The following is a 24,391-nucleotide window of genomic DNA, read 5'->3' on the forward strand; positions in this document are numbered from 1 at the left end:
CTTGGAACACTTCATGCCCAACAATATGTAGAGTGGGTTACAAAGTAACTGCAGCGAGTAACTGTGGTGTGAACCTGGACACCAGTGTTATGGGCAAAATACCCTGAATTCCCTGCATAGGCAACACAAAAAACAGCTTGTTCAAAGAACCGTTCAAAGCTACTAGACTCTCAAATTGTTCTCTAATGATGGCTTTGCTGCCATTGCCGTTTCCTCATTTAATGTCTTTTTTTTTTTCCTAAAACCCTCAGTTGTTCCCCCTTGCCTAAGTAACTTTCACGTCCTTGAACTGCTAGTTTTGTTAAATATTCAACTCAACATCTGTAAAATGGTATTGAGAAACTAACATGCTCTCAGTAGTTTCAACTTATTCTGGGAAAAGATGGAAAAGAAGCTGCATAGGATAATTACAAGAATCAATCATGGTTATCAATCCCACAGGTCAGATTCAGATATGAATCAAACTGAAACATTACCATAGACAAATACTACTAGGAATTGTTTTATTAGGGAAGATCAGCATCCTAGGTACAGGCTTGGAAACAACCAGTAATAATCATAGAACTAAACAGCACCTTGTCATTTCCCTTAGTCATAGAGGACAAATTAATACGGTTGCCAGTGAAATGACAGGATGTAAGTTATTGTAGATTTGGTTTTGGTAACCAAGAAAAACAGTACAGAAGAGCCAATTATAAAAATACTGGGATATATGATTAAATTCATTTAAAGGATGAGCAAGCATTCGTATGACTAAGACTTAGAACTTTTAAAAAGACAGTCTCATAAGAAAGCTAGTCAAAGGAGTAAAACATAAGCATGGAGGTCTAACTGCAAAGAATTAAAATTAGTAAAAAGCACTGAAATAAGTAAAAAGTAGTAAAAAGTACCGAAATAAGTACTTTTTAAAGTAAAAGATGTGAAAGTGAGACATTAGATCCCACAAAGATAAAAGCCTTGCAGAGGAAGACTCCAGAATGGTGGCTAGAATAGTAGTCTTAAAAAAAAGACAAATAAACAGAAACAGTTTTTCTTGACAACCTAGTCAAGAAAGAACGTTTCATCATAGAGACCAAGAACTGAAAGTATAAGTTGCTATAATTCAGGCTTGTAAAGGATATTAAGCAAAACACAATGAGGTAAGGCAGTGTAAAATGAAGGTAGGGACTTTCTTCAGTGCAAGCAGGGTAGAGACTGAAGATAACTCTAGTGAAGCCTAAAACAATACCTTGCCTTCAGTCAGATGAAGTCTTATGTTCTTGACACTGTCTATATTGTTTTCACAACAAAATTGTTATGTATCTGTGAGAACTTGAACACTCTTTCTTAAATTTCCAATTTCAAGCAAGAGTTGCTTATACATTTCACTACAGCAAAAGAAAGGCATTTATTTAATGAGATGGCTGAGCAAAAACTATGCTAAACATCAGATACAGCATAATATTAGTTCAAAAGGAATACAGCTGGCAATCAATTTGTCTTTCAACATTATGAAGTAGCTGTAAATCTGCAGTTTGCAGCACATGAGTGGATACACTAACTCCAATGAATTTAATCATAGTTCTATATTCCTAAAGCAGAAACTAAATTTTTTCATGCCTGAATTTGCAGGCACTTGTAACTTTACGGGGGGGGGGGGGGGGGGGGGGGGGGAGAAAGTCTTTGTTTTAGTATTATTTCTATCTATCCTATGCTCAAAGGTGATACTATATTACAGTTTAATAAAGTTTAGATGGTTTTGTATATTATTCAAGTGCTTTACGACAAAATCCAAATTTTGTCCTTGCATCAATGAACATAGGCAGTCCAGTTGTGGGGAGTGGCTTCATTTACAATATCTTTTCTCATTCCTTTTCTAACTGAAGAAAGAGAAGGAGAAATAGTAGACTTGTATTATCTAGAAAATAAGTTACACTTGCTAAGGGTTCACTCCATTTTCTTTACTATTTAACTATTCTCTTTTTCCTGAAAACAACACAGAAACATGATAGCAAAAGTTACATTACTAAGAAGTTACTTCTCTAACAACTTTCAATATAAAAGTCAGGAAAATTAAATGGTGATACTTCATGTGTAAGCTGTAACCAAGTCTCACACCACACATGCAAGCAGAGTACAGCCTAGCATCAGATTCATAAAATGTGAACATTCAAGTATGTCTCTGCTATAGTCACCCGTACAGGTTAAAAGAGCAATTAACATAGCTTTCTCAATTGGTACAATCTAAGGAAGAAGAGCACATTTTCACTGGCAGTTGTGAAATACTGCCTACAAATGGCAAAGTGGTGTAAAATCACCTCGTTTTGGCAAAAGGGAGGCAAATTGTGACTGTAGTGCTATCACATAAAGACTGCTATTTCAACACACTACAGATGGTTTGATTTTGCTGTTCTCTCATGAATGGAGATTCATTTCCATGAGTGTGTCAGAGCTCCTGACTGATACTGGCAATGGGTGCAAAGCTCCTGCCACCACAGCTCACATGGTATTAACTGGCATCCTGAAAATTACACCCATCCACCCTGCAAATAGCCCTGCCGGTTCCTGAAGGACAGACTGCTTTGCATGGACTATTTCTCTACTACCCAAGACGCATCCACGTTCTACTGGAAAATTAACAGTGCTACACGTTTTTGAATAGGTGGATAGAGCACTTGCTTATAAAAGTTATGCTTACTGCCAGATAAGATTAAAGATACCATGGATTAAGTTTTATTCTTTCTAATTTAAGTATTAAATATAGGCTACGTTACTTAGAAATGCTGTTATGGGAACTGAAAACAAGCACATGCACTGTTAAAATCTAACTCAGACTTTGAATCTTACTCTAGGAAAACTTGTCAGATTTGCTTCTCAAGGTCTTAACCGACTTGTGTATTAGGAAATCAAGTTTATCTCAGTCTATTTCTATTTGATTGCTTTATAGTATGAAACAGACAAACACTACCCACACTGTAACCATGGGACCCAATTTTCAATCTTCTACCTCTAGGGTGTTTTATGAAGACCAGAAAACAGAATCTGTGGTCTCAGTCATCCACACACACCTCTGCTTGCTCTCAAGAACATACAAATGAAGCCACCAGACCACTCATATCTTCTATGTCCTAAAAAAGGCTAATGCCACCCCTACCTCCCCCCCCCGGGAACACCAGGCTAAGGCACCTATAGACTTTAGGTCTGAAGTAGGGTTCTTAGCCTAGTTTTTGTCATAATACTCCACCTCCTTGAACAAAGTCCTTTTCCCATTAATTCACAACCTAATTCCACTGATTTCACTGGCTATATCATCTTAAATGATCTCTCTCAAAAATAAATTATCGGTTATGCATACATTGTTAACACCAAAAATATCAGCATGTATTCCATGTTTCACAGCTACTGTAGCTGACACCGGTACCTAATGGACAACTGAGGATGACTGGAACTGCAGAACTGTCTCTCACGAGCCCACAGGAGGACTCTGGCACACATCAGTGGTTGGACCTCAGCCTGCTCAACTCAGCATAATGTGCTCTCACTCACAACACTAAAGACTAGCGTGTGACTTTATCTATGAATTTTACAGAACCTATCAATCTGTGTGCAAAGAACAAATCATATAAACAAAGAAAACTTTAAGTGATTTCACTCAGATGATTTTAACTATTCCAATGAAAATTTGTACTGAGCAATCACATGCAGGCAGACAAAATGTATAGATCTGTTTTCTATTAGGAGAGCCACATTCCTGTATGCACCACAGTTTGTGACCATGCACAACTGCATAACTAGATCACACACATTATATACAGTTGTAGATTTATGTTGAGTATTACATATCATATTACATGACCATTTTGAGATCATGTATATAGTCAGCATATAACACTAGAGAAACTGTATATGCTAATCAAGAACGTAATTGCAGTAACAATTATAGATATGGGACTTGCCTTTTAAAGGTTAGATCTAACCGTAGATCAAGCTTGAGCACTCTTTGTTAGTTCAGCTGAGATAGCATTATGTAAATGTACTTGGAACAGTGACAGATTCCCCTTTTAGATGCACGTCCTCCTCTTCCGTTGGTTTCGGCAGGAGCTTTTATCAGAACTGGGAACAGGGATTTATCCTATAAAAAGCGGGATGACAATCTTTTTTGATCCTTCTATGATGGACCAAATACTGACATGGTATCAGCTAGCACAATTTCAACTGTGAGAACTGAGTTTGCCTAAACAGAACAATATTTGGTTGAAAGCTGGTATACGGAGACTGTCATGTGGCTTTTTAGCTATCTTGACCTGTTTTTTTCCTATGGCAACTCCAAAGGAAAGTTCCATCAGCTGCTCTGACTGCTAGAAATTCTCCCATCGCTATGCAGTAGCAATTTTAAAGTTCTCAGGGAGGAGGGTAAATATCAATTAACTTTAGCTACCCACAGCAGCTACAGTGATCAGGCTCTGCTAAAAAGTAGAAGAAAACATAAAAGGAGGGAATATTGGTATTTTGTGGTCCTACTGCGACTGGAAAACATGGTACTCCAACTATGGTAATGACCACTTTCTTTACATTAAGATAAGATACAGGTCCAGACTGAGCTTCCCTAGCCAGTCTGTGAGGTACAAAGCAGTACAACTCACAACTCTCTAACCTCTCATAAAGACAGACACCAGTAGAACACCACTCCATAACTTTTTCTAACTGTTACGGTTTAAGCCCAGCCAGTAACTCAGAACCATGCAGCCACTCACTCACTCCCTGCCTTTCCTCCCCCTAATCCCAGAGGGATGGGGGGAGAATTGAAAGAATGTAACTCCCATGGGTTGAGATAAGAACAGTCCAGTAACTAAGGTATGACACAAACCGTTGCTGCTACCACCAATAATAATAATGATAAGGGAAATAACAAGGGAAGAGAATACAACCACTCACCACTCGCTGACTGATACCCAGCCAGACCTGAGCAGCGATCTAGCCCTTTCAGGTAACTGCCCCCAGTTTATACAGTGGGCATGGTGTGCTGTGGTATGGAATACCTCTCTGGTCAGTTTGGGTCAGTTGTCCTGTCTCTGCTTCCTCCCAGCTTCCCCTCCTCCCTGGCAGAGCTTAAGCCTCAGAAAGTCCTTGGTCAGAGTAAACATTATTCAGCAACAACAGAAAACATTGGTGTTATCAGTGCTGTTCCCAGACTGAAAGTCAAAACCACAGCAGTGCACCAACTACTAAGAAGGAGAAAAATGACTGCTACTGTTGAACCCAGGACAGTATCCACCCCTTATTCCATACCATTCATGTCATGCTCAGATCCCACATTTTGCAATACCATCATTCTTGTCTCATATATGTATACATACATATATATATACATAAACACACACACAAAGAGAGAGATACCATTCCTTAGTCCATGGACCAATCCCTATAAAGCTGCTGAGTTCATCCTGTCCATGATGTCAGGCTCCGTCTCTTGTAACAGTCTTTCAGAGCAGGAGAGACAGTGTGCAGTGTGGGATTGTTGCCTGCTGATGACATCGCAGAACTCGTCTGGTCACTGCTGAGCTCCTCTGGTTTCGTTAAAGTTCAATCTTTTTTGGGATGATGGTTGGAGGGAAGTCAGAGCCAGTCACTGGTGACCTGAAGACATCTAGCTGGTGGGCTATAAAATTGCTACGTAGCGGGCAACAGCATATAATTGAGTTCATTGGCTGTTCTCCCCTAAAATCAAATCCCCTTGAGGTACACATCGGACTTCCCTAGCTTCCCACATTACCCAAGTATATCCAGGTCCCTGAACAAAAGCAATCCCATGAATGGGCTTGCCTTTATCTGAAGCAGGAATAACCCAGATTGTCTTCCCCAGCAAATTCCTTATGTGCACCATTTCTACAGTACATAAAGGTTCTGAGTGCGCCAGGCCAGCCCTATTGGCAGATCCTCTGGTGTTGACCAACCAGGTGGCCTTTGGTAAGTGTGTATCCCAATGCTTGAAAGTTCCCCCACCCATTGCTCTCAGTGTAGTTTTTAACAGCCCATTGTACCGTTCGATTTTCCCAGAGGCTGGTGCATGGTAGGGGATGTGATATACCCACTCAATGCCATGCTCTTTGGCCCAAATGTCTATAAGGTTATTCTGGAAATGAGTCCCATTGTCTGACTCAATTCTCTCTGGGGTGCCGTGTCGCCACAAAATCTGATTCTCAAGGCCCAGGATAGTGTTCCGGGCAGTGGCATGGGGCACAGCGTATGTTTCCAGCCATCCAGTGGTTGCCTCCACCATGGTAAGCACATGGTGCTTGCCTTGGCAGGTTGGTGGGAGTGTGATATAATCAATCTGCGAGGCCTCCCCGTATTTGTACTTCAGCCATCATCCTCCATACCAAAGAGGTTTTAACTGTTTAGCTTGCTTAATTGCAGCACATGTTTCACACTCATGAGTAACCTGGGCAATAGTGCCCATTGTTAAGTGCACCCCTCGATCACGAGCCCATCTCTGTTGCATCTCTGCCCTGATGGCCTGAAGTGTCATGGGCCCACCGGGCCAAAAATAATTCACATTTATGTTGCCAATCTAAGTCCATCTGAGCCACTTCAATCTTAGCCGCTTTATCCACTTGTTGGTTGGTCTGGTGTTCCTCAGTGGGCCAACTCTTGGGTACATGGGCATCTACATGACGTGCCTTCACCACCAGGTTCTGTACCTGGGCAGCGATATCTTTCCACAGTGCAGCAGCCCAGATGGGTTTACCCCTGTGTTGTCAGTTGCTCTGCTTCCATTGCTTCAACCACCCCCACAGGGCATTTGCCACCATCCATGAGTCAGTGTAGAGATAAAGTACCGGCCACTTTTCTCGTTCAGCAATGTCCAAGGCCACCTGGGGCTTTTACCTCAGCAAACTGACTTGATTCACCCTCTCCTGCAGCAGTTTCTGCAGCTTCTCACTGGGGACTCCATACAGCTGCCTTCCATCTCCGATGCTTTCCCACAATACGGCAGGACCCATCAGTAAACAAGGCATACTGCTTTTCACTTTCTAACAGTTCATTATATGGTGGGGCCTCTTCAGCACGCATCACTTCCTCCTTTGGTGACATTCTGAAATCTTTGCCCTCTGGCCAGTCCATGATGACTTCTAGAATTCCTGGTTGACTGAGATTTCCTATTTGAGTTCGTTGTGTAATTAGTGCAGCCCGCTTACTTCATGTAGCATCAGTTGCATGATGTGTAGAGGAGACCCTGCCTTTGAACATCCAGCCCAGCACGGGCAAACAGGGTGCCAGGAGGAGCTGTGCTTCAGTGCCAATCACTTCCAAATCAGCTCGACCCCCTTCATCGGCTGCCAGTATCTCTTTCTTAGTTGGGGTATAGCTGCTCTCAGATCCTCTGTATCCCCGACTCCAAAAGCCGAGGGGTCCAACCTCGAGTCTCCCCTGGAGCTTTCTGCCAGAGGCTCCAGGTAGGATCATTCTCCTCAGCTGCAGTGTAAAGCACATTTTTTACATCTGGCCCTGTCTGGACAGGTCCAAGGGCTACTGCATGAGCTATCTCACGTTTAATTTGCTCAAAGGCTTGCTGTTGCTCAGGGCCCCATTTAAAATCATTCTTCTCCTGAGTCACATGATAGAGAGGGCTTACAACCAAACTGTAATTTGGGATGTGCATTCTCCAGAACCCCACAGCACCCAAGAAAGCTTGTGTTTCTTTCTTATTAGTTGGTGAAGAAATTGCTGTTATCTTTTTGATCACAGCTGTGGGGATCTGACAACGTCCATCCTGCCATTTTATTCCCCAGAATTGAATCTCCTGTGCAGGTCGCTTGACTTTACTCCATTTTATGGCAAAACCGGCTTTCAGCAGGATTTGGATTACTTTCCTCCCTTTCTCAAAAACTTCTTCCACTGTATCACCCCACATGATAATGTCATCAATGTATTGCAGGTGTTCTGGAGCTTGTCCCTGTTCCAGTGCAGTCTGGATCAGTCCATGGCAGATGGTAAGGCTGTGTTTCCACCCCTGGGGCAGTCAGTTCCACATGTACTGGATGCCTCTCCAAGTAAAAGTGAACTGTGGCCTGTACTCTGGCAGCCAAAGGAATTGAGAAAAATGCATTGGCAGTATCAGTTGTGGCATACCACTTGGCTGCCTTTGACTCCAGCTCATACTGAAGTTCTAGCATGTCCAGTACGGCAGCACTCAATGGTGGTGTGACTTCATTCAGGCCACGATAGTCTACTGTTAGTCTCCACTCTCCGCTAGACTTTTGCACTGGTCACAGGGGGCTGTTAAAGTGTGAGTGGGTCCTACTCATCACTCCTTGGCTCTCCAGTCTGCAGATCAGCCTATGGATGGGAATCAGGGAGTCTCGGTTGGAGCGATATTGCCATCAGTGCACTGTTGTGGTCATGATTGGCACTTGCTCTTCAACCTTCAGCAAACCCACAACAGAAAGATCCTCTGAGAGACCAGGCAAGGTAGACAGCTGCTTAATCTCCACTGTCTCCAAAGCAGCAATACCAAAAACCCATCAGTACCCTTTTGGGTCTTTGAAGTACCCTCTCTTGAGGTAGTCTATGCCAAGGATGCATGGAGCCTCTGGACCAGTCACAATAGGGTGCTTTTGACACTTCCTTCCAGTCAGGCTGATTTCAGCCTCCCGTACAGTCAACTCTTGGGATCCTCCTGTCACTCCAGAAATATAAATGGATTCCACCCTTGACAGCTTGATGACATCAGGGTACACTGTGCACCGGTATCTACTAGAGCTTTATACTTCTGTGGGACTGGTGTGCCAGGCCATCTGACCCACACAGTTCAATCCGATTGTCCCCTACCTCCACCCAGCTGAAGGCAGGGCCCCTCTAATAGCGATCACAATACTGGTCACTTACATCTTGTAGAAAGGGATTAGTATTCTTTATCACACGAGCTGGAGTAAAATAATTTCTTCCAGTCCGTCTGGGAACCTGCTCACCAGAGACTGAAGCCGCAGCTTTCATGGGATGATCATCCTTGACCTTTGTTCTCTTCTTCAGTTCACACAGAGGGTATCCAAAGGCCATTCAAAATCTTCAGAACTCTCAAATGATGTTGTATATAGTCTGGTGGGGGAGCAGGGGGCGTAAGGGAATGTCTCCTTTACAAGCTGACAACCCAAGGAGGGAAAAAAAGATGCACGATTACTGAACACTTCCATTATATACCTCCCAAAGTATAGAGGTGATGACCACACTGGGAATGCAAGCCAGACCAGTTTCATGACCAATGAGTCTATTGTATTACAAGTCATTATCATAAAGTACAGCAAAACGAGAACTTTAGCCTAGGGCCCCCAGCTGATAAACACTAAAACAGCAAATACCAGTTGTAAGTAAGGGACAACATGCTGAAACTGAGATCAAGAGCAAAACTTTGAGAGCAAATAAATCAGCGTTGTGACAAGTTACTATTAATCCAAAAAAATGAATGCTTATCACAAATATGATTAGACACATTCTGGCCAGATCTGTCGTTAGCTCGACCTGTCGAGCCCCACTCTGGACACCACAAAGAACTGTCATGGTTTAAGCCCAGCTAGTAACTCAGAACCACACAGCCACTTACTCAATCCTCCCTTCTTCCTCCCCCAGCTCCCGGAGAAATGAGGGGAAGAATCAAAAGAATGTAACTCCCATGGGCTGAGATAAGAAAAGTCCAGTAATCAAGGTATAACACAAAACCACTGCTGCTGCCACCAATAATAATTATGATAAGGGAAATAACAAGGGAAGAGAATACAACCGCTCACCACCCACCAACCAATACCCAGCCTGACCCAAGCAGAGATCTGCCCTTCCAGGTAACTGCCCCCAGTTTATATACTGGGCATGAAGTGCTGTGGTATGGAATGCCTCTCTGGTCAGTTTGGGTCAGGTGTCCCATCTCTGCTTCCTCCCGGCCTCTCCCTGTCCCTGTCAGAGCATGAGACTCAGACAGAGTAAACACTACTCAGCAACAACTGAAAACATCGGTGTTATCAGTGCTGTTCCCAGGCTGAAAGTCAAAACCACAGCACTGCACCAGCTACTAAGAAGGAGAAAAATGACTGCTATTGCTGAACCCAGGACACTAGCTTAACAGGTTTTGTCCTTTTCAACAAAAAAATGGAATCAAGCTAGCACATTTAATACAGTTTGAAAACACTTTCTGGTCAGACACGTTGGTTATAAAAGCCCTTGTAAATACCAAAATTGGTGAAGAAGTTTAGAGTGAAGCAGAACTCTGGTTTTCATATTAGACACAGGACTTCATCAGCAGTGCTGCTTTCTCTCTAGTTATCTCTACTACATAAAAAACTACCCCTAAAGACCTAACAGGAAAGAATCTAATCAACTGCTTTAAGAGACTGAAATTTGGTGTGATAGCAGCTAGCATGGAAGATGAAAAAGAGCAAGAGGAGCTTGGAACAAGGATTTCACAAAGGAGTAGGAAGTAAGGAAGCTTGAGAATGAAAAGGGAATCGAAATGATCTTTAGTGCTCCAGCTTCCTCATCTACTTGTACTCATTTTCAATACTTATTCTTGGCTACACATCTTTTACCTTCCAGGAAAAATCAAGGTTCACTGATTTCTTTGAATCTTTTCTCCTCACTTCTAAGGGAAAAAAAAAAAAAAAAATTCCGTGCAATTTACAAGGGTTTTTTTTTATTATTCACAGGAAATTGATTGTCATGAATTAATGTCCTAAGCCGCCTTCCCACATTTCTAATACACTTGTGTAAACTCTAGTTTTCACACAAACATTTGTTAGTGTAAACCCTAAGTCACAGAGGCAGAGTGGACTTTGCATATGCAAAAAACGTGAAGTACAATTTAGCAAGTATTTACCAGGAAGCTTTGCCCTCAGGTGTATTCTTTCTCTGTGGGAAAACCACCTAGGAAAGTATTTTCTGTATAAGTGCTCTACGTCCGAGGAGGTGTATTGCTGCAAGCATGCTTATGAGATGTACAGACCTTAATGCACCATAGCTACTAAGAATAAATCATGAATATCACCATTAGTTCTTTTAGACAGATTTGTCAGTTTTTTTGTGGGAGATGAACTGTTTTGTCCATTTTCCTTGAAACATTTCTGGTTGGTGTTGTGATATAGATAGAATTTGATTAGAATACTTAAGTATCTCCAGGGATGATCCTAAAGCAAAGTGCACCGGAAGTCTATCAGTCATTCTGCCTCGTAGGGAGTGCAAAAGTTGGACTAGAGCCTTCTCCTCTGGGATACGACAAAGCACATTCAGATAACATACCTGTAGAAAAGAAAGCTCTGAACCGACAGTTACAAATCAGATTTATATCAAATGTGGCCAGCTCTTACAATTAAGTAGTTCTGTAAGACAGAGACGTGCTGTTTGTTTTCTCCTTGATCTGTCTTTACAGTCCTCAGTGCCCTCAGTGCAGCATCTTGTATTACACCCATGCCATGAACACCCCATTGTACCTCCCCACAGCCCCGGTGGAATACATGGTCTTCTCATCAGACTTGTAATTACAGACCTTCTCGGATTTTGTTTAATGGTGATGCTAAAAAATTCCTTGCCTCTTCTTTTGACTCCTTCCCTCCATTTTCCACTTCCATCTCCCCAGGAAGGGCAACCAACCATTGATGCCAGAGGAAAACAAGCAACTCTCTTACCAGGCTTGGTAGAAACAGAAAGAGTTCCCAAAGGCACATAAAAATCACAAGGAAGAGAGACAGATGTGAGGTCAATGAGGAGAACAAATCTTTCACTGGCATGTTTTGAGGCTGATGAGAGGCTGGAATTTCCATGCTTGCAGGAAGCCAGGAACAATTTCTACTATAGGTGCCCAAATGAAATTATCTTATGCAGTTAGCAGCTGTATAAGTACTATGAAAAGATACTCAAATCTGTGAAAAAAGTAGATTTCTCTTATTTTGTTCTTAGTCATCCCAGACTAGGGGCTAAACAGTTGAGAGGGGAAAAAAAAAAAAAAAACAACAAAAAACCATATTTTCACATTTTTAAAACTGAAGTTGTTTTTTTTTTTTTTTTGGGGGGGGGGGTGTTTTGGTTTTTTTTTCAATTCTGGTTTGAAATGAAAAGTTCAAGCAAAACTCATTGCTTTTCTCCTGCAAAATTCAAAATTTCAACCTTTTGTTTTTCCCTGATTGAATTGTATTCATGCCACAAAAGCTTTCCATGAATTTATGATTTTACTGAAATTTTTCCATTCAGTTTTAATCATCTGCATCCTTCCCTTATAAAAACATGATACAGCTTGCCTTAATTTAGCTTTTGGTGGCAGAGATTGTATTTTGGGTTCCGAGGAAGTTATGTACTGCTTAAATTGAGTCCATAAGCCCTTCAGCGTTTCTGAACACAGGTACAATAACAAAATTTGTATGCAGTACTACAAAGAAAGAAAAAAAAAAAGGATGGTATTGTTTCTAAGGTACAACCCAGACGAAAAGTTCTTTCTATAAACTGCAGGAGAAAACAAGGGCAGAGAAACAAAGAAAGAAGGTTTGTATCCACAACCACTGAGGCATTATTTAGAAACCACATAACTTCCATCTTGGGCACAAGATTCTGGAAACCCTGGGATTCTCAGGTTGCTGGCCTAGTTGAAAAGGAATCAGTGGGAAATAAGACAGTTATTATATACATCAGAGATTTAATCCTCTATAATGGTCTGTAAATGAGGAACATAACTGTAGTTATTGTGTGAAGCCCACAAACCAACAGGCTCTGTGCATATGATGAAATTTTCTAATTCTTCCATTTTATGTTCACAAAGAGCTTTCACAGAACTTTCAGTACTTTCAATATGGTATATTTTCAGCAGAGAAAAAATTAAAAACTGACATTTTTCCTACAGTCCTACATAAATACATTGAGGAAGTACTCAATCCACATGCCAAATTACACAATACAGAGCATGGCATGAGTGGGTTCCTTCAGCAAAGGAAGAAGAAAGGTTTAAGCTGACTTTTATACTTTGTTAGTGTGTGGTATAATACATGAATCCTTCTCAGCACTGAAACTTCATTTTAAAACCACATTTTAAATCACTCAGCCAGATCTAGAGCTGCTCTTTCTCAGGACTTTAAAACTGTTCCTTCCTCTCTTAGTATAGTTCACTTTAATAATTTCTGTCTGTATTTCTCCAGGTGGTGGTATACCTATTCTGAGTACTCCATAGTGTTAGCAAAAGGTTAATGCATCTATTTGCCTCTCTCAGATCGTTTATGATGATATTAAACAAACAAGTAGTACCCAACACTGCAGAACACAGTGCTGTTAACCATTACTGCCCACTGAGAGCAATCTATCATTCCCCAAGCTGAGCTTTTCTTATTACATGCAGTGTACTGGGGTTTGGTTTTTCTTGGCAGGGTTTGGTTGAGGTGACGGGGGGGACGGGGAAGAGGACAGGCAAGAGAGAAGGTGGGTACTTCAAGGTATTAAAAAAAAAACTTCAAAACCATTAAAAAAAGAACTGGGCAACAGTTAACTAAGTCATTAATTGTCTGATGGAGATGCTGAAATATAGAGAAGAGTCAGGGCACTGACATACAAAATCAGATACAGATCAAAACCAGATAACAGCACCTACACCTGTTATCAGTCTAACAGCTGACTTTGAATAAGAGACATTTTTAAAAGGTGAATCAAAACCTCCACTTCCTGTACTTTTAACAATTTAGACACCACTAAAAATTAGTCCAAATATGAAAGAGGGAATAAGATCAATACTGCAGTATGCTTAAGGAAAGAGTAATTTTTTTGCTTATTGCACTTACATTATTCAGCATTTGTACCTAAAACTGATCTTTGCTACAGCAATCAAAACTGGTTTTCATCTGCTATGAGTTTATCAGAACACACACTATCCCTTTTTCCAATTTTCCTTGTACACAGTAGGTGCAAAAGCAATTTCATTTTATTTAAATATTATCTTTTTTTAAGACTTACGTATTAAAACCTCATATTCAAGAGCAAAAGAGACAATAAATATCATGAAAGCATTTGCAATGGAAGAAGTAAAGACACAGGAAATAATTTAAAGTATCTAAGGATTTCATGAAGTAGCAGCAACTTTAAAATAATAACAAAAACACCAAATGCCATTACCTTGAATTCTTTTTCAATGTTGGCCAACTTGGCAAGTTCATTGCTGAGTTCTAGAGCAGTGAGTACTGGATCTTCACTGGAGAGGGACAGATAAGCTGGACTGGCTAGTCCTTTGTATGCGTTTATTCTTGACCTAGAGTGACTAAAAGAATCATGCTTTTGTTTCTCTGTACAGTCATTACATTTGCAGAAATAATCATGAGGTCTTTCTATCCTTGCTCCTTTCATCAATAGCATGTGCACAACTTCGTATTTTTGGCAGTGAGCAGCTAAAATTATGGGAGTGATATCTGGAGAAAAGCGGGTACCGTCTTCATCATAGGAATAAAAATCATCATCCTGGAGCTCCTGCTCACAAGGGCTCAGAGTCAGTCGCTTATTTACTGAAAACCCAGGATGATTCAAAATTGCTTCCACTATCCTAATGTAACCCTTGCTGATCGCAAGCAGCAGGGCATCTCCAATCCGTGCCAAGTTCTCTTTTTTTAATAGAAGCTCTGTCACTTCCAAATGTTCATTCCCTACAGCAAGCTGCAAGGCATTTTGACCCATGTAGTCAACACAGTTGACATTGAGTGTTTTTGACTCCTCCAGCATTTTGCGCACCACAGGTATGTTCCCATACTCCGCTGCATCTAGAAAGCGCTCCTCTTCAGCCGTAAGACTGGTGCCTCTGTTGTTGAACATGAATGCTGGGCCTCTAATGGCCTGTCGCCTTCCCTTTTCCCTCATCATAGTCATACGTCTCAGAGATGGACTTTCTTCAATGTACCTAATGAGAAAACAAAGGTTTTTTTTTTAAATTCTCGGAATTTCACTATGTTGGTTATTTGTAGCTTCCTCTTCTGTGGCTATAACAATAATGACTTTTGTCCCATGTAATTTACTCATCTATTGACAAGAAGTATTTTTTAATATGATCTTTCTGCCTTCGTGCTTGCTTGTCTGCAGTCTAAAGACACTTACAGGTTCAATGCCACAGACCATTTCTGGTCCATTAGCATGGACAAGATGTTACTTTTTTTTTCCTTTTTCCTTACTTTATGCAAAATATCACTTCAGAACTCCCTCCCAACTCACTTCAGCATACATATAAAATAAAATCACATCTCCTATACTACTTGCAATAATAATTAGTACTATACTCTATTATATATCTACCATTCCAGGAACTGAAAGGAAGAAGCTATCTAATGTCATCACATGAGTATATACATATTTTTAAAAGCCTTTATGCATTCTTGTAATACAATAAAAAAAAATAAGGGAAAGTCAAAGAGGTACTGAATGAAAATGAAAACTGGAATGGTGGGCTGCACTGCAAAGAAAAAACAGGTGTAGCAAAGAGAGATTTGGAAAAGGTCCTGAGAGCCAGGGAGCCTGTGAACTCACCTCAAAAACTGGTTTCAAAAGCAGAAAGAGAGTGGAAAGAGAAGGGGAACAGGAGAAAAGAAAGAGTGAACAAGCTAATTCAGAAAACATAGAAACTGGAACTATGAACCAGTGAAGCTATTGGCTGAGAACAATGGAAGGCAAACAGAAATGGGCTGAAATACCAGAGAAATCAGATGCTGAGATGGACCTAGCTAAGGAAACTAGAGGGGGGAAATGAGCTTCAGAGAAGAGAAACAAGGAATTACAAAGAAAACGGACCTAGGATGAGAGGTTGAGGAGCAGACACTACCTTGTTGGAGAAAACAGCAAGAAACAACTGCCTGGTGAGGTCTGAAACAACAGAATAGATGGGATCAGGCTGAAGTGGTCACAGCTGGGTGAAGAAGAAAAGCATTTTGCCTATCAGAACAGGGGCTAAAGGCGTAGAAAGGTACAAGAGATACCATAATCTTCCCTCACTGCCTTCTGCAAACATCAGCCACCTCCCTTTACTTTCTAAGCCAGCTCAGTCTATAGCTCCTATCAGTTAATCCAGTACCTCAAGGGATAGAGATCACTGGAGATGATTTGATGGGCACAGAGATACCAGGGCAGCTGATCAAAAATACACAAGTTAATGGAGGGTGTGTTTTGAATACATATATATATATATATGTATGTTATACAGAGACAAAAAAAAAGGCCTTCTAAATTTCAAATTTGCTCCTTAAGTCCTATAAGCCTTTGTCCATGATCTATAGAAAAAAGACAGTTTGCTGCCATTTCACAAAAGCATTGTGAAAATTAGTTTATTCACTTTGGTGAGAAACTCAGAAACAAGAACAGAAGGCTAGAGAAAAACTGAAAAGGAAATTGATCCTTCTACCCTCAACGCAAAAGCCAGTTAATGTGCATTAGGAGAGATGTGGGTCCACCTAATGAACGCCGAGAGCAAAGCGAAATACTAAACAGCCCTTTTTAAGCAAACCCCATCAGTCTGGAGAAGGACAGAACCAAGGGAAAAATGCCACACACACCTCTGGCACACACAGAGGCTGTTTGTTTAAGAGAACCTAGTGGAACCTGCATGGGCAGCTTCAAAAGCTGCATATACTAATTGCTGCAGGTTCAAACCCACCACCAGAGCAACAGCCTCTTAAATGTAGGTGGGTTTTTTTTGTGTGCGTGTGATTTTTTTTACAATGATCTTAGCAATATTACCACTGCGCTAAATACACCTGTTGACATCACTGAATTTCCCCATATGCAGCAGTGTCAGCCCTAACAGCTTTCTAATTCCATTGAGACTGTAAGAATATGTCTGACCTCATAGCTACCTGCATCAGTTGTAATAAATTAAACCAAACATAAAATTGTAATCACTTTATCACAGCTACAGATATCTTAACAGGTAGTCCATCTTCTGAGCATTTCTGTTAACGCAGTTCTGTTGCAGACCACTTGAAGAGATTTGTAATACTTATTACCAAGGCAGGTCTCTCCTGGGAGGAAGCATTTGATCTTTTTACATTTTGATCTGTGCTTGGTGTTTCTGAAATACCAGAAATGACCTGGGTGGCACTGCAGTGTCAGCAATGCTAATTGGCATTTACTTTGAAATATGTGCCAAAATTGTACTACTTTAACTCCATGAAAAAAGGCTGTACAACAGACAGGATCTGAGCCTGTTAAACACAAAATTGACTTAATGTTTTCAAGCTCGGGCATATTTCACATTTGGGAGTATTCAGACATAAAGACTTGAGCCCAGAGTGTACACGGTGAACAGGCACAGGTTGTTGCCTTATTCCCCAGCAAAATAGTAAGTAAAGCAACAAGTACTGTCTTTTCATAGTTACTTTTTTAAAAAAGATATTGTTGCCTGCTACGCTGTTGCATTTCTAGTCTTCCTCCACATCTAAAAACGTATAGCTACAGAATATAGTTGTTTACTGTAATGTTATGAAACAAAGTATGGGTATTGAAAAAGTAAAAAAAGAACAAATTGACTCATGCTGACTTCTTGATTTAAGAGGACTCTAAACTGCTATCCAGAACCTCATCTTTAATGAAATATAAACCAATATACTTTACCTTATACTTAAAAATATTCTGAAAAAATAAAAATATATAACACTTTCTTTCTGTTTTCTCTACCTTTCTTTCAAAACCTACTGTCTGACTGAGGTGATTCATCTGACTTCCTTAAAAAGAGATATAACCTTCCAAAGGTGTTCCATTAGAATATCTTCCCCATAAGGAAGATATCCTTAGCTATAAATCTTGTGACAGAAAGTATATATTTGAACTGACTGCAGAATCTTCTCAAAATAAAGGTGAAATTGACTCTGCATTTTAGTGATGAAAATTATGTCAAACCTCCCAAAAAGATAAAAAGCAAAACATCTTGTACAGCACCACACAGCCAGAAGACTGTTAGGTTCATCCATATACCTTCTCTCTTCTTCCCCTTTTCCCTCAGCTAATTCGAAGGCCTTGAAGCCAGCACAGCTCTGGTCAGAGTACCCCATGCAAGAAGCATCAAGTACAAGGTCTCCTATTCCATTTTCTGCCCTCCTCTTCTTACATATTATATTTTTTAACTATCCAAAAGCATGAAGAATATTGTTAAAATTTTAGTTTAAACTATTTAACAGTTTTCAGCAAATTTTATATGCAAAATTTGCCAACTGAAAAAAAACCAACAAAATCTCAAGTTGTTGTATTTAGAGTTACATCTCTAAATATATTAGATTTATGATTAAAAGAGAACTGAAAGTGCATTAATTATTTGTTTTCTACTTCCTAAAGCCTTTAAAATTCATATTCTCAACCTTGCCTCTGTAAGGAGCCTCAAGCCTCTGTTGCTCAACACAAATAAGAAGGATGGAATTGGACAAAAGCAATCACATTAACTGAAGTACACCAATTCCACCAAATCTGGACACGCTCATTTGGTTCTAAGCATGCACCAGTTAGGCAGTTCTTTTGAGGAACCGAAGAGCTTCATCAGCAAGAAGAAAGAACTTCAGAAACACCTATCTTTAGAATCATTCATTCATCAGTATAAACCAAGGATGGTCTCAAGTTATATTTCCTAACTGTACTGCTACCTTTGTCCATTTGCCAGCTTAAGTTTAGTTCATTGCCTCATACTTGAGCAAACCCTCAAAAACTTCAGTGATATCTGTAAACAAATGTAACTCACAACAAGACAATTAACAGTTAACCAAGATGTGACATGACCCTAAGTCAGCCCCTTGTAGAATAATATGAAAACAGGGGACCTCCATTTCAGCTTTGCACGGGGGAACTCTCAAGTTAGTGAGGCCACGGCTCCTAAAGAGCACCACCTTTCAAGACCTTTACCTAATGAGTAGTATCACAAGCTTTCAGATAGGGCAATGTTATATACACACTGAAAAACTAATTGGTTCATTACATACCAGGTGATGTCATAAGACACAAAAACCTATCCTACATTATAACATATTTATGTTTACCTTATACTAATCTAAAATGTATAACCTTCGTATGTGCAATTACACACTTTTTTTTTTTTAATTTCCACTAAACAAGCAATGGCAACTTGCTTTCTTGTGTTTCGCACTCTGCGCACTTACGGTGACCTTACACAGAGTCATATTGCTGCCTGGGAAGAGCTGTTCCTACATACAAGGCTACAAATTTGAGCAGCCTTGCAGCTGCAAAGGACTGGAATAAGTACAATGATACCTCTGCTTCTACCATGGATTGTTTCAATTCCAGATTTCTACTCTGTTACACTATCTATAACTTTTCACATTCAAACTTTCAGAATTGCAGCAGCAGGACAAAAATGTGGGACAAACAATTGACCTAAGAATTTCTTGTGCTCTGCTGCTCATTATCTCAAAAACAGCAATTCAAAAGTTTTATAATCTTGTTTCTAAGCCTATTTTTTAACACAGCAAACTGCATAAGCAATTTTAAAAGAAAAGGAGAGAAACTGGAGAAACAGGGGTTTCATTCTGGGCCTTCCCTGATCCATAGAGAAATTTTCTAACATCCGTACTAAAGAACAGGCTGTTATTCTCCCTGAAATATTAAATGCAATAAAAGAGAGCATTAATAACTTACAAGTTTACCCCACTGCAGTAAACTTGTGAGGTTTACTGCAGTACAACTCTATTGATCTTGATTCCTTTCTAGCCCTGAAAAGGAAATGCAGTCCAGTGATTATAGCCAGATAAGTACATCACAGAAACAGGGATGCACACACACATTTAATAGTGACAACATCAGTCAGCAGCTGCACAGATGTGGACTGCGCCTTTTCTGCCAAAAGTAGCCTCTGAAGTCCCAGTTTTAAAATGAAAGCCTTACAAAAAAGTAAGTGCTCAGACATGCACATACATATGAGCAGCATTTTAGCTCATGACTCCTGAGATCTCTTAAACTAAATGGTCTCAGACGCTTGCTTTGTTACCATCACAGGAAAAGACTGAGCTGTTCTATGGGAGGTAGCAGCTCCTGGCCCTGTGCAGGATGACAGGCAGGGTTAGAGGGGCAACCTCCCCACGCCCCAACCTCGCCGACTCTCCCAAATGAAGGCTTTGATATCCCTCCAAGCTCTGCTGCAACCAAGTGCCAAAGAGACTGCTGGTAAATTTGTTTCTCCACTGGTAAAAATAGTGCACGTTCATGTATGCTTGCATGGAAGCTTGTGCATGTTCCACCCAATTTGGGAATCCCTGCAGCAAATCTAAAATGTATTAAACGAGTTTCCTTCTCCTTTCTGTGAAGAACTGCCTGGGCTTTCCAGAAGAGAGGCTAATTGGCTAATTCAGCTGAACAGCAGAACATAAATCAGGCCAGCTGCAAGATCTGACTCAAGTCTATACTCTCCCACTGGTTTGAAATGACATAATCCATCATCCAAAATGCCCTCATCTCAGCTCACAGAAGTTCTGGCTCTGAACTGGAAAGAATTAGTCAAAAAATGGAACAAAACACAAAGAGGTATTGGGGGAGGTGTACACACACTTAGCTTGTTCCTTCCCCTCCCCCCCCCCCCCCCCCCCCCCCCAACTCTAAAAACTATGCAGATCTTTTTCCGACAATTACTCTTCACTAACTCCTCAACAAAAAAATACTGAGCATCTGAATTCCTGTGGGAAAAAAGGGCTATACTTTGGTGACATGAGTACATCTATACACAGAAAAGGCAAGTATCTCACCAGGAAAGAACAAATACAGCAAACAGTGCTGCAGCAGCAAAGAATTTTAAAGCTCCTTTTACAGTCCTTTATTTGTGTTCTGTCATTCCACTCAGGAAACTAAGCTACAATTTTTACAGAGACTTAGGAAACCAAGCACCCAATGCCTACTACATTTAATTTACAATTTTTGTCTATGTTTTTCCCACTGGGACATATTGTGAAACAAGTATTAGATCCAGTCTGCAGTCTTAGTGTGAATCTGAGGTTAATTATTTTTCCACAAATATTTAGCACAGATGGGAGTCAGCTGTACATTGACTGGTACCTTGCACTGGTTACAGGTTTCAGAATGAAGACATTTCTATACCAGCTAAGTGCATCTTCTTGTGCACACTACTTGACATCTTTCTGCCTCTTTCCCCTCGCACTTTTTGTCAGTACTGAATATTCGGACTACAAATTCTTCCAGTCAAATAGTCTCATACTCACTTTGCACACACTAAAGCTTTACATGTGTCAATCTGAGTGTATTATGGAACAAACCGATACTCGTATTTCTTTCTTTAACATACACTGATTTTACGCATTAGCACCAAACACAAAATGTTACTCCAGAAGAAAAAAACCCACTGTTGATGTCAAGGATGAATGCAGGCATATAATAAGGGAAATAGTAGTTGTGGGTCTTTTCCCTCTATGACCTGGCAGTTTAATACACTCCTCTTACAGGAATAAATGTCAGCCCTTTTGACAGTTGACCTGACAAAAAGTGTCTTGCAATCACCGCTGTCATAGACTCGCAGGACAGGGTCACAAGAATTATATACCAGGAAGCAATTCCAACAGACAGAACTCGCTCCAGGCTCAAATGCCTATAGCTGTCCAAACTGAACCCCAGTTTTATTCCCTGGTGGCATAGCACCTGTTTCTTAAAGAAAGGAATATGCTAGCAGTTCTAGGAGGACACTAACCTAAAAGGGACCCAGAAGTTTAGGACTCATAGGTTACAATTCATCTGAGCTAGCTTCAGCTGTCTAAATATAAGGTGAGTCTAAACTCATCCTCTAGGCTCTTTTTATGGTGAACAGAGAAAGGCACCTCAAGAAAGAAGACAAATGACAATGCTGCCTTGCCTACTGCTATTTTCTCTCTCATCCCATCAACTACAGAGGGAGCCTAGACAAATGACTTAAGGCAGTTAACTTTCAGACAGCTGAAGACATGTGAAAGACTCCCACACTTTAAGTCTGGATTGTTGGGTACAGAATATATGTGAAGAATTTCTACCCTGGGGTGGTAAAAATCATTTTTATTTGTGGTTACCCCATTCTAAGCACTACTTTAATTATTTTTATACTTTACAGTTGTCTCTAGGGCAATTTTAACTATGGCTTTTTCTACAAATGCTGAATATGTTACCTTAAAACTCAAAGTGTTTTTCATGTGGTAATTAGAAAACTTAATCAAGGACTAAATACTGTCCTGAAAGTACAAAATACTCAAGGGACCCTCAGAAGGAAGTCTATGATAGATTGCAGTGTGTTACAAGAACAGTTTAATAAATTATGAACAACCTACATTTTGTAAGCCAGAGGCAAAAAAAAAAGAAAAAAGTTAACATTGGTCAGGATTTTTATGTGTATATATATATGTTATAAACAGCATTTAAAAAAAAAAAAAAAAACCAACAAACTGAAATTTCCAAAGACAACATAAAACAGGACAAGACATCTCAGGAACTGAGGCTTTTCTGCACAGGTGTCCTTCTTGATTTCTGTATTTCTGTGGGGAATGTGGGATTCCCACAGCTTGGATTTCAAAAAAAAAAAAAAAAAAAATGCATTAGCACTGCTAGTGCAAAAGGGTGCAGTGGGCTCTCTAAGCCTCAGCCGAGTCAATAATTAGTTTTTCGCGGCAGCTATGGTAGCAGCCAGGAGAAGAAAAAGGGGAAAAAATACAAAGGAAGAGCTGTAATGCCTTACGCCCCAGCGCCCGGGGACCCCTACCTGCTTCCCGCTAGGTGCTGTCACCGCCTCGCTTCGAAGGAGCAAAGCCGAGAGGTTGGGGAGGCGGCAGCACGGGGGAAGAGGGCAGGTAGAGACCGGACTATCCCCTCAAGGCGCTTTCTCCGAAGTCCCTGCACCTCAGCCCATTGCAAGCCGCCACCGCTCACCCCGTTCTCTGCCAGGCCGGGCGAGCCGAGCTCCCGGGCTCGGCAGGACGGAGCGAGGCGCCCCGCAGCCGGCGTCGCTTCCCAGGGTCGAGCGCCGCAACTTGCCGGGGAGATGGCGGCCGGCCACCCACGGCTACTCCTGGAAAGTTGCCTGCCAGCACCCTTTTAACCCTGCCCCGACTTACATGGTGCTGGCGAAGGGCTGTGTCGGGTAGTAGCCGTAGGGCTCCCGGAACGTTTTAACGGCTCTCTGAGGTGGTGGAGGGGGCTCCGGCCCCCCATTGATGCCTCTCCAGCCGCGGCGCCGGCGCTGCTGCTCCTCTTCCTCTGCCCCCTCATCCTCCTCCTCCTTCTGTGGAGGGAAGGTCACTCTCCCCTGCTCCTTGCTCTTCCTGCTCTTGCTCGACATGGTTAGGGACCCCTCAGGCGGCGGTGGCTGCTCCCGCTCCCGGCCGGCCTCGTCCGGCAGCGTGCGTGGTGAGGAAGAAGACAGGAGAAAGAGAAAAGCCCTGCCCAGCTGGGGACAGAGTACCTAGAGAGGACAAAACCCTCACCATAATACCATCGCCGCCCCTCCGCCCTTTCCCCCTGCCGCCCGTCAGGAAGGCAGCACGATGCGCAGCCCGGCAGCAGGAGCCGGGAAGCGCCGAGGAAGCGAGCAAGACACAAGGGCTCCCGGCAGCGGCGGCGGCTGTGTCCCTCTTCTCTCCCTGTCATCATCCTTCGCTAGGACACCATCGTTACTGAGGCAGAGGAGACGAACCACCGCGAAGAGGAGCGGCCGCCTACCGCAGCGAGCGCCCCGGAGAGGAGAGGACGCTTCTCCCTTCCCTCCCCTCCCTCTGCCCGCCCGCCCAACACCGCCTCGGCTCGGGGGGCGTGAGGGGGAGGCGCTGGTACCGCAGGGCTGTTACAAGTGTTCCTCCGTCGGCCCTGGCCTGCCGCCCCCGCCGAGGTGAAACCTGCTCGCGGTACGCCCTTCTTCAGGTGCGGGTATCGCTGCCTCTGTGGGGGAGTCCTCGGGAGGACCCCGCCGCTGAGCAGTCCTTGCACAGGTGGCAGCGAGCCCTTACAAGGCTGCCCGCCACGGTACGAGCTCCTAGGGAAGCTCAGGTGAAAGCGGCGGTGGCCGTGAACAACAGCGTGGTTTTCTTTAAAACTGCCCAAACACAAAAGCGGTCAAATCCGCATAAAGCTTGCTCATGGCTTTGAGAAATATTCATCCCTATGCTGAAAACAGTTGAAGTTCAAAATTTTCGGGTAAAAAGAGACTTTTTTCACTGCCTCGCTGTTCCAAAATTTTTCAGATGCCACTGCCTTAGACTTGACTGGTTTAAACTTGACTGGTATTAAACTAAAAAACAGTGGGAGGATGATAAGACGCCCACTGCGTGTAATCAGAGCTAGGTATACTCTACTGATATCCGTCACAAAGATTCTTGCTATACGGAAATGTATCACATCTTTTCTTACTGTGAGATTTTCCGTGCATTATGCTGTAGGTAAAAGTATTCTATGACAAAACTGCAACCCT

At 41.8% G+C, this 24,391-nt stretch overlaps 1 protein-coding gene across 3 annotated transcripts in view; it reads right to left on the reverse strand.

The window, feature by feature from the left end:
- Window positions 1–23,673, reverse strand: part of TRPC3 (transient receptor potential cation channel subfamily C member 3) — a 43,537-nt gene extending 19,864 nt beyond the window's left edge. For all 3 annotated transcript variants that reach the window (XM_061463383.1, XM_061463374.1, XM_061463392.1), the window contains exons 1-2: window positions 23,043–23,673; window positions 14,110–14,881 (exon numbers count right to left, since the gene is read on the reverse strand). In XM_061463383.1, coding sequence (XP_061319367.1) covers window positions 14,110–14,881; window positions 23,043–23,266 — 996 coding nt within the window. In that variant the 5' untranslated portion in view covers window positions 23,267–23,673. The remainder of the gene's footprint in view (window positions 1–14,109; window positions 14,882–23,042) is intronic.
- Between the last annotated feature and the right edge of the window lie 718 nt (window positions 23,674–24,391).

The sequence above is a fragment of the Pezoporus flaviventris genome, unplaced genomic scaffold (genome assembly GCF_033815535.1).
Source record: "Pezoporus flaviventris isolate CSIRO_AGI_PZ_B2104156 unplaced genomic scaffold, CSIRO_AGI_Pfla_v1 ptg000002l, whole genome shotgun sequence".
NCBI lineage: Eukaryota > Metazoa > Chordata > Aves > Psittaciformes > Psittacidae > Pezoporus > Pezoporus flaviventris.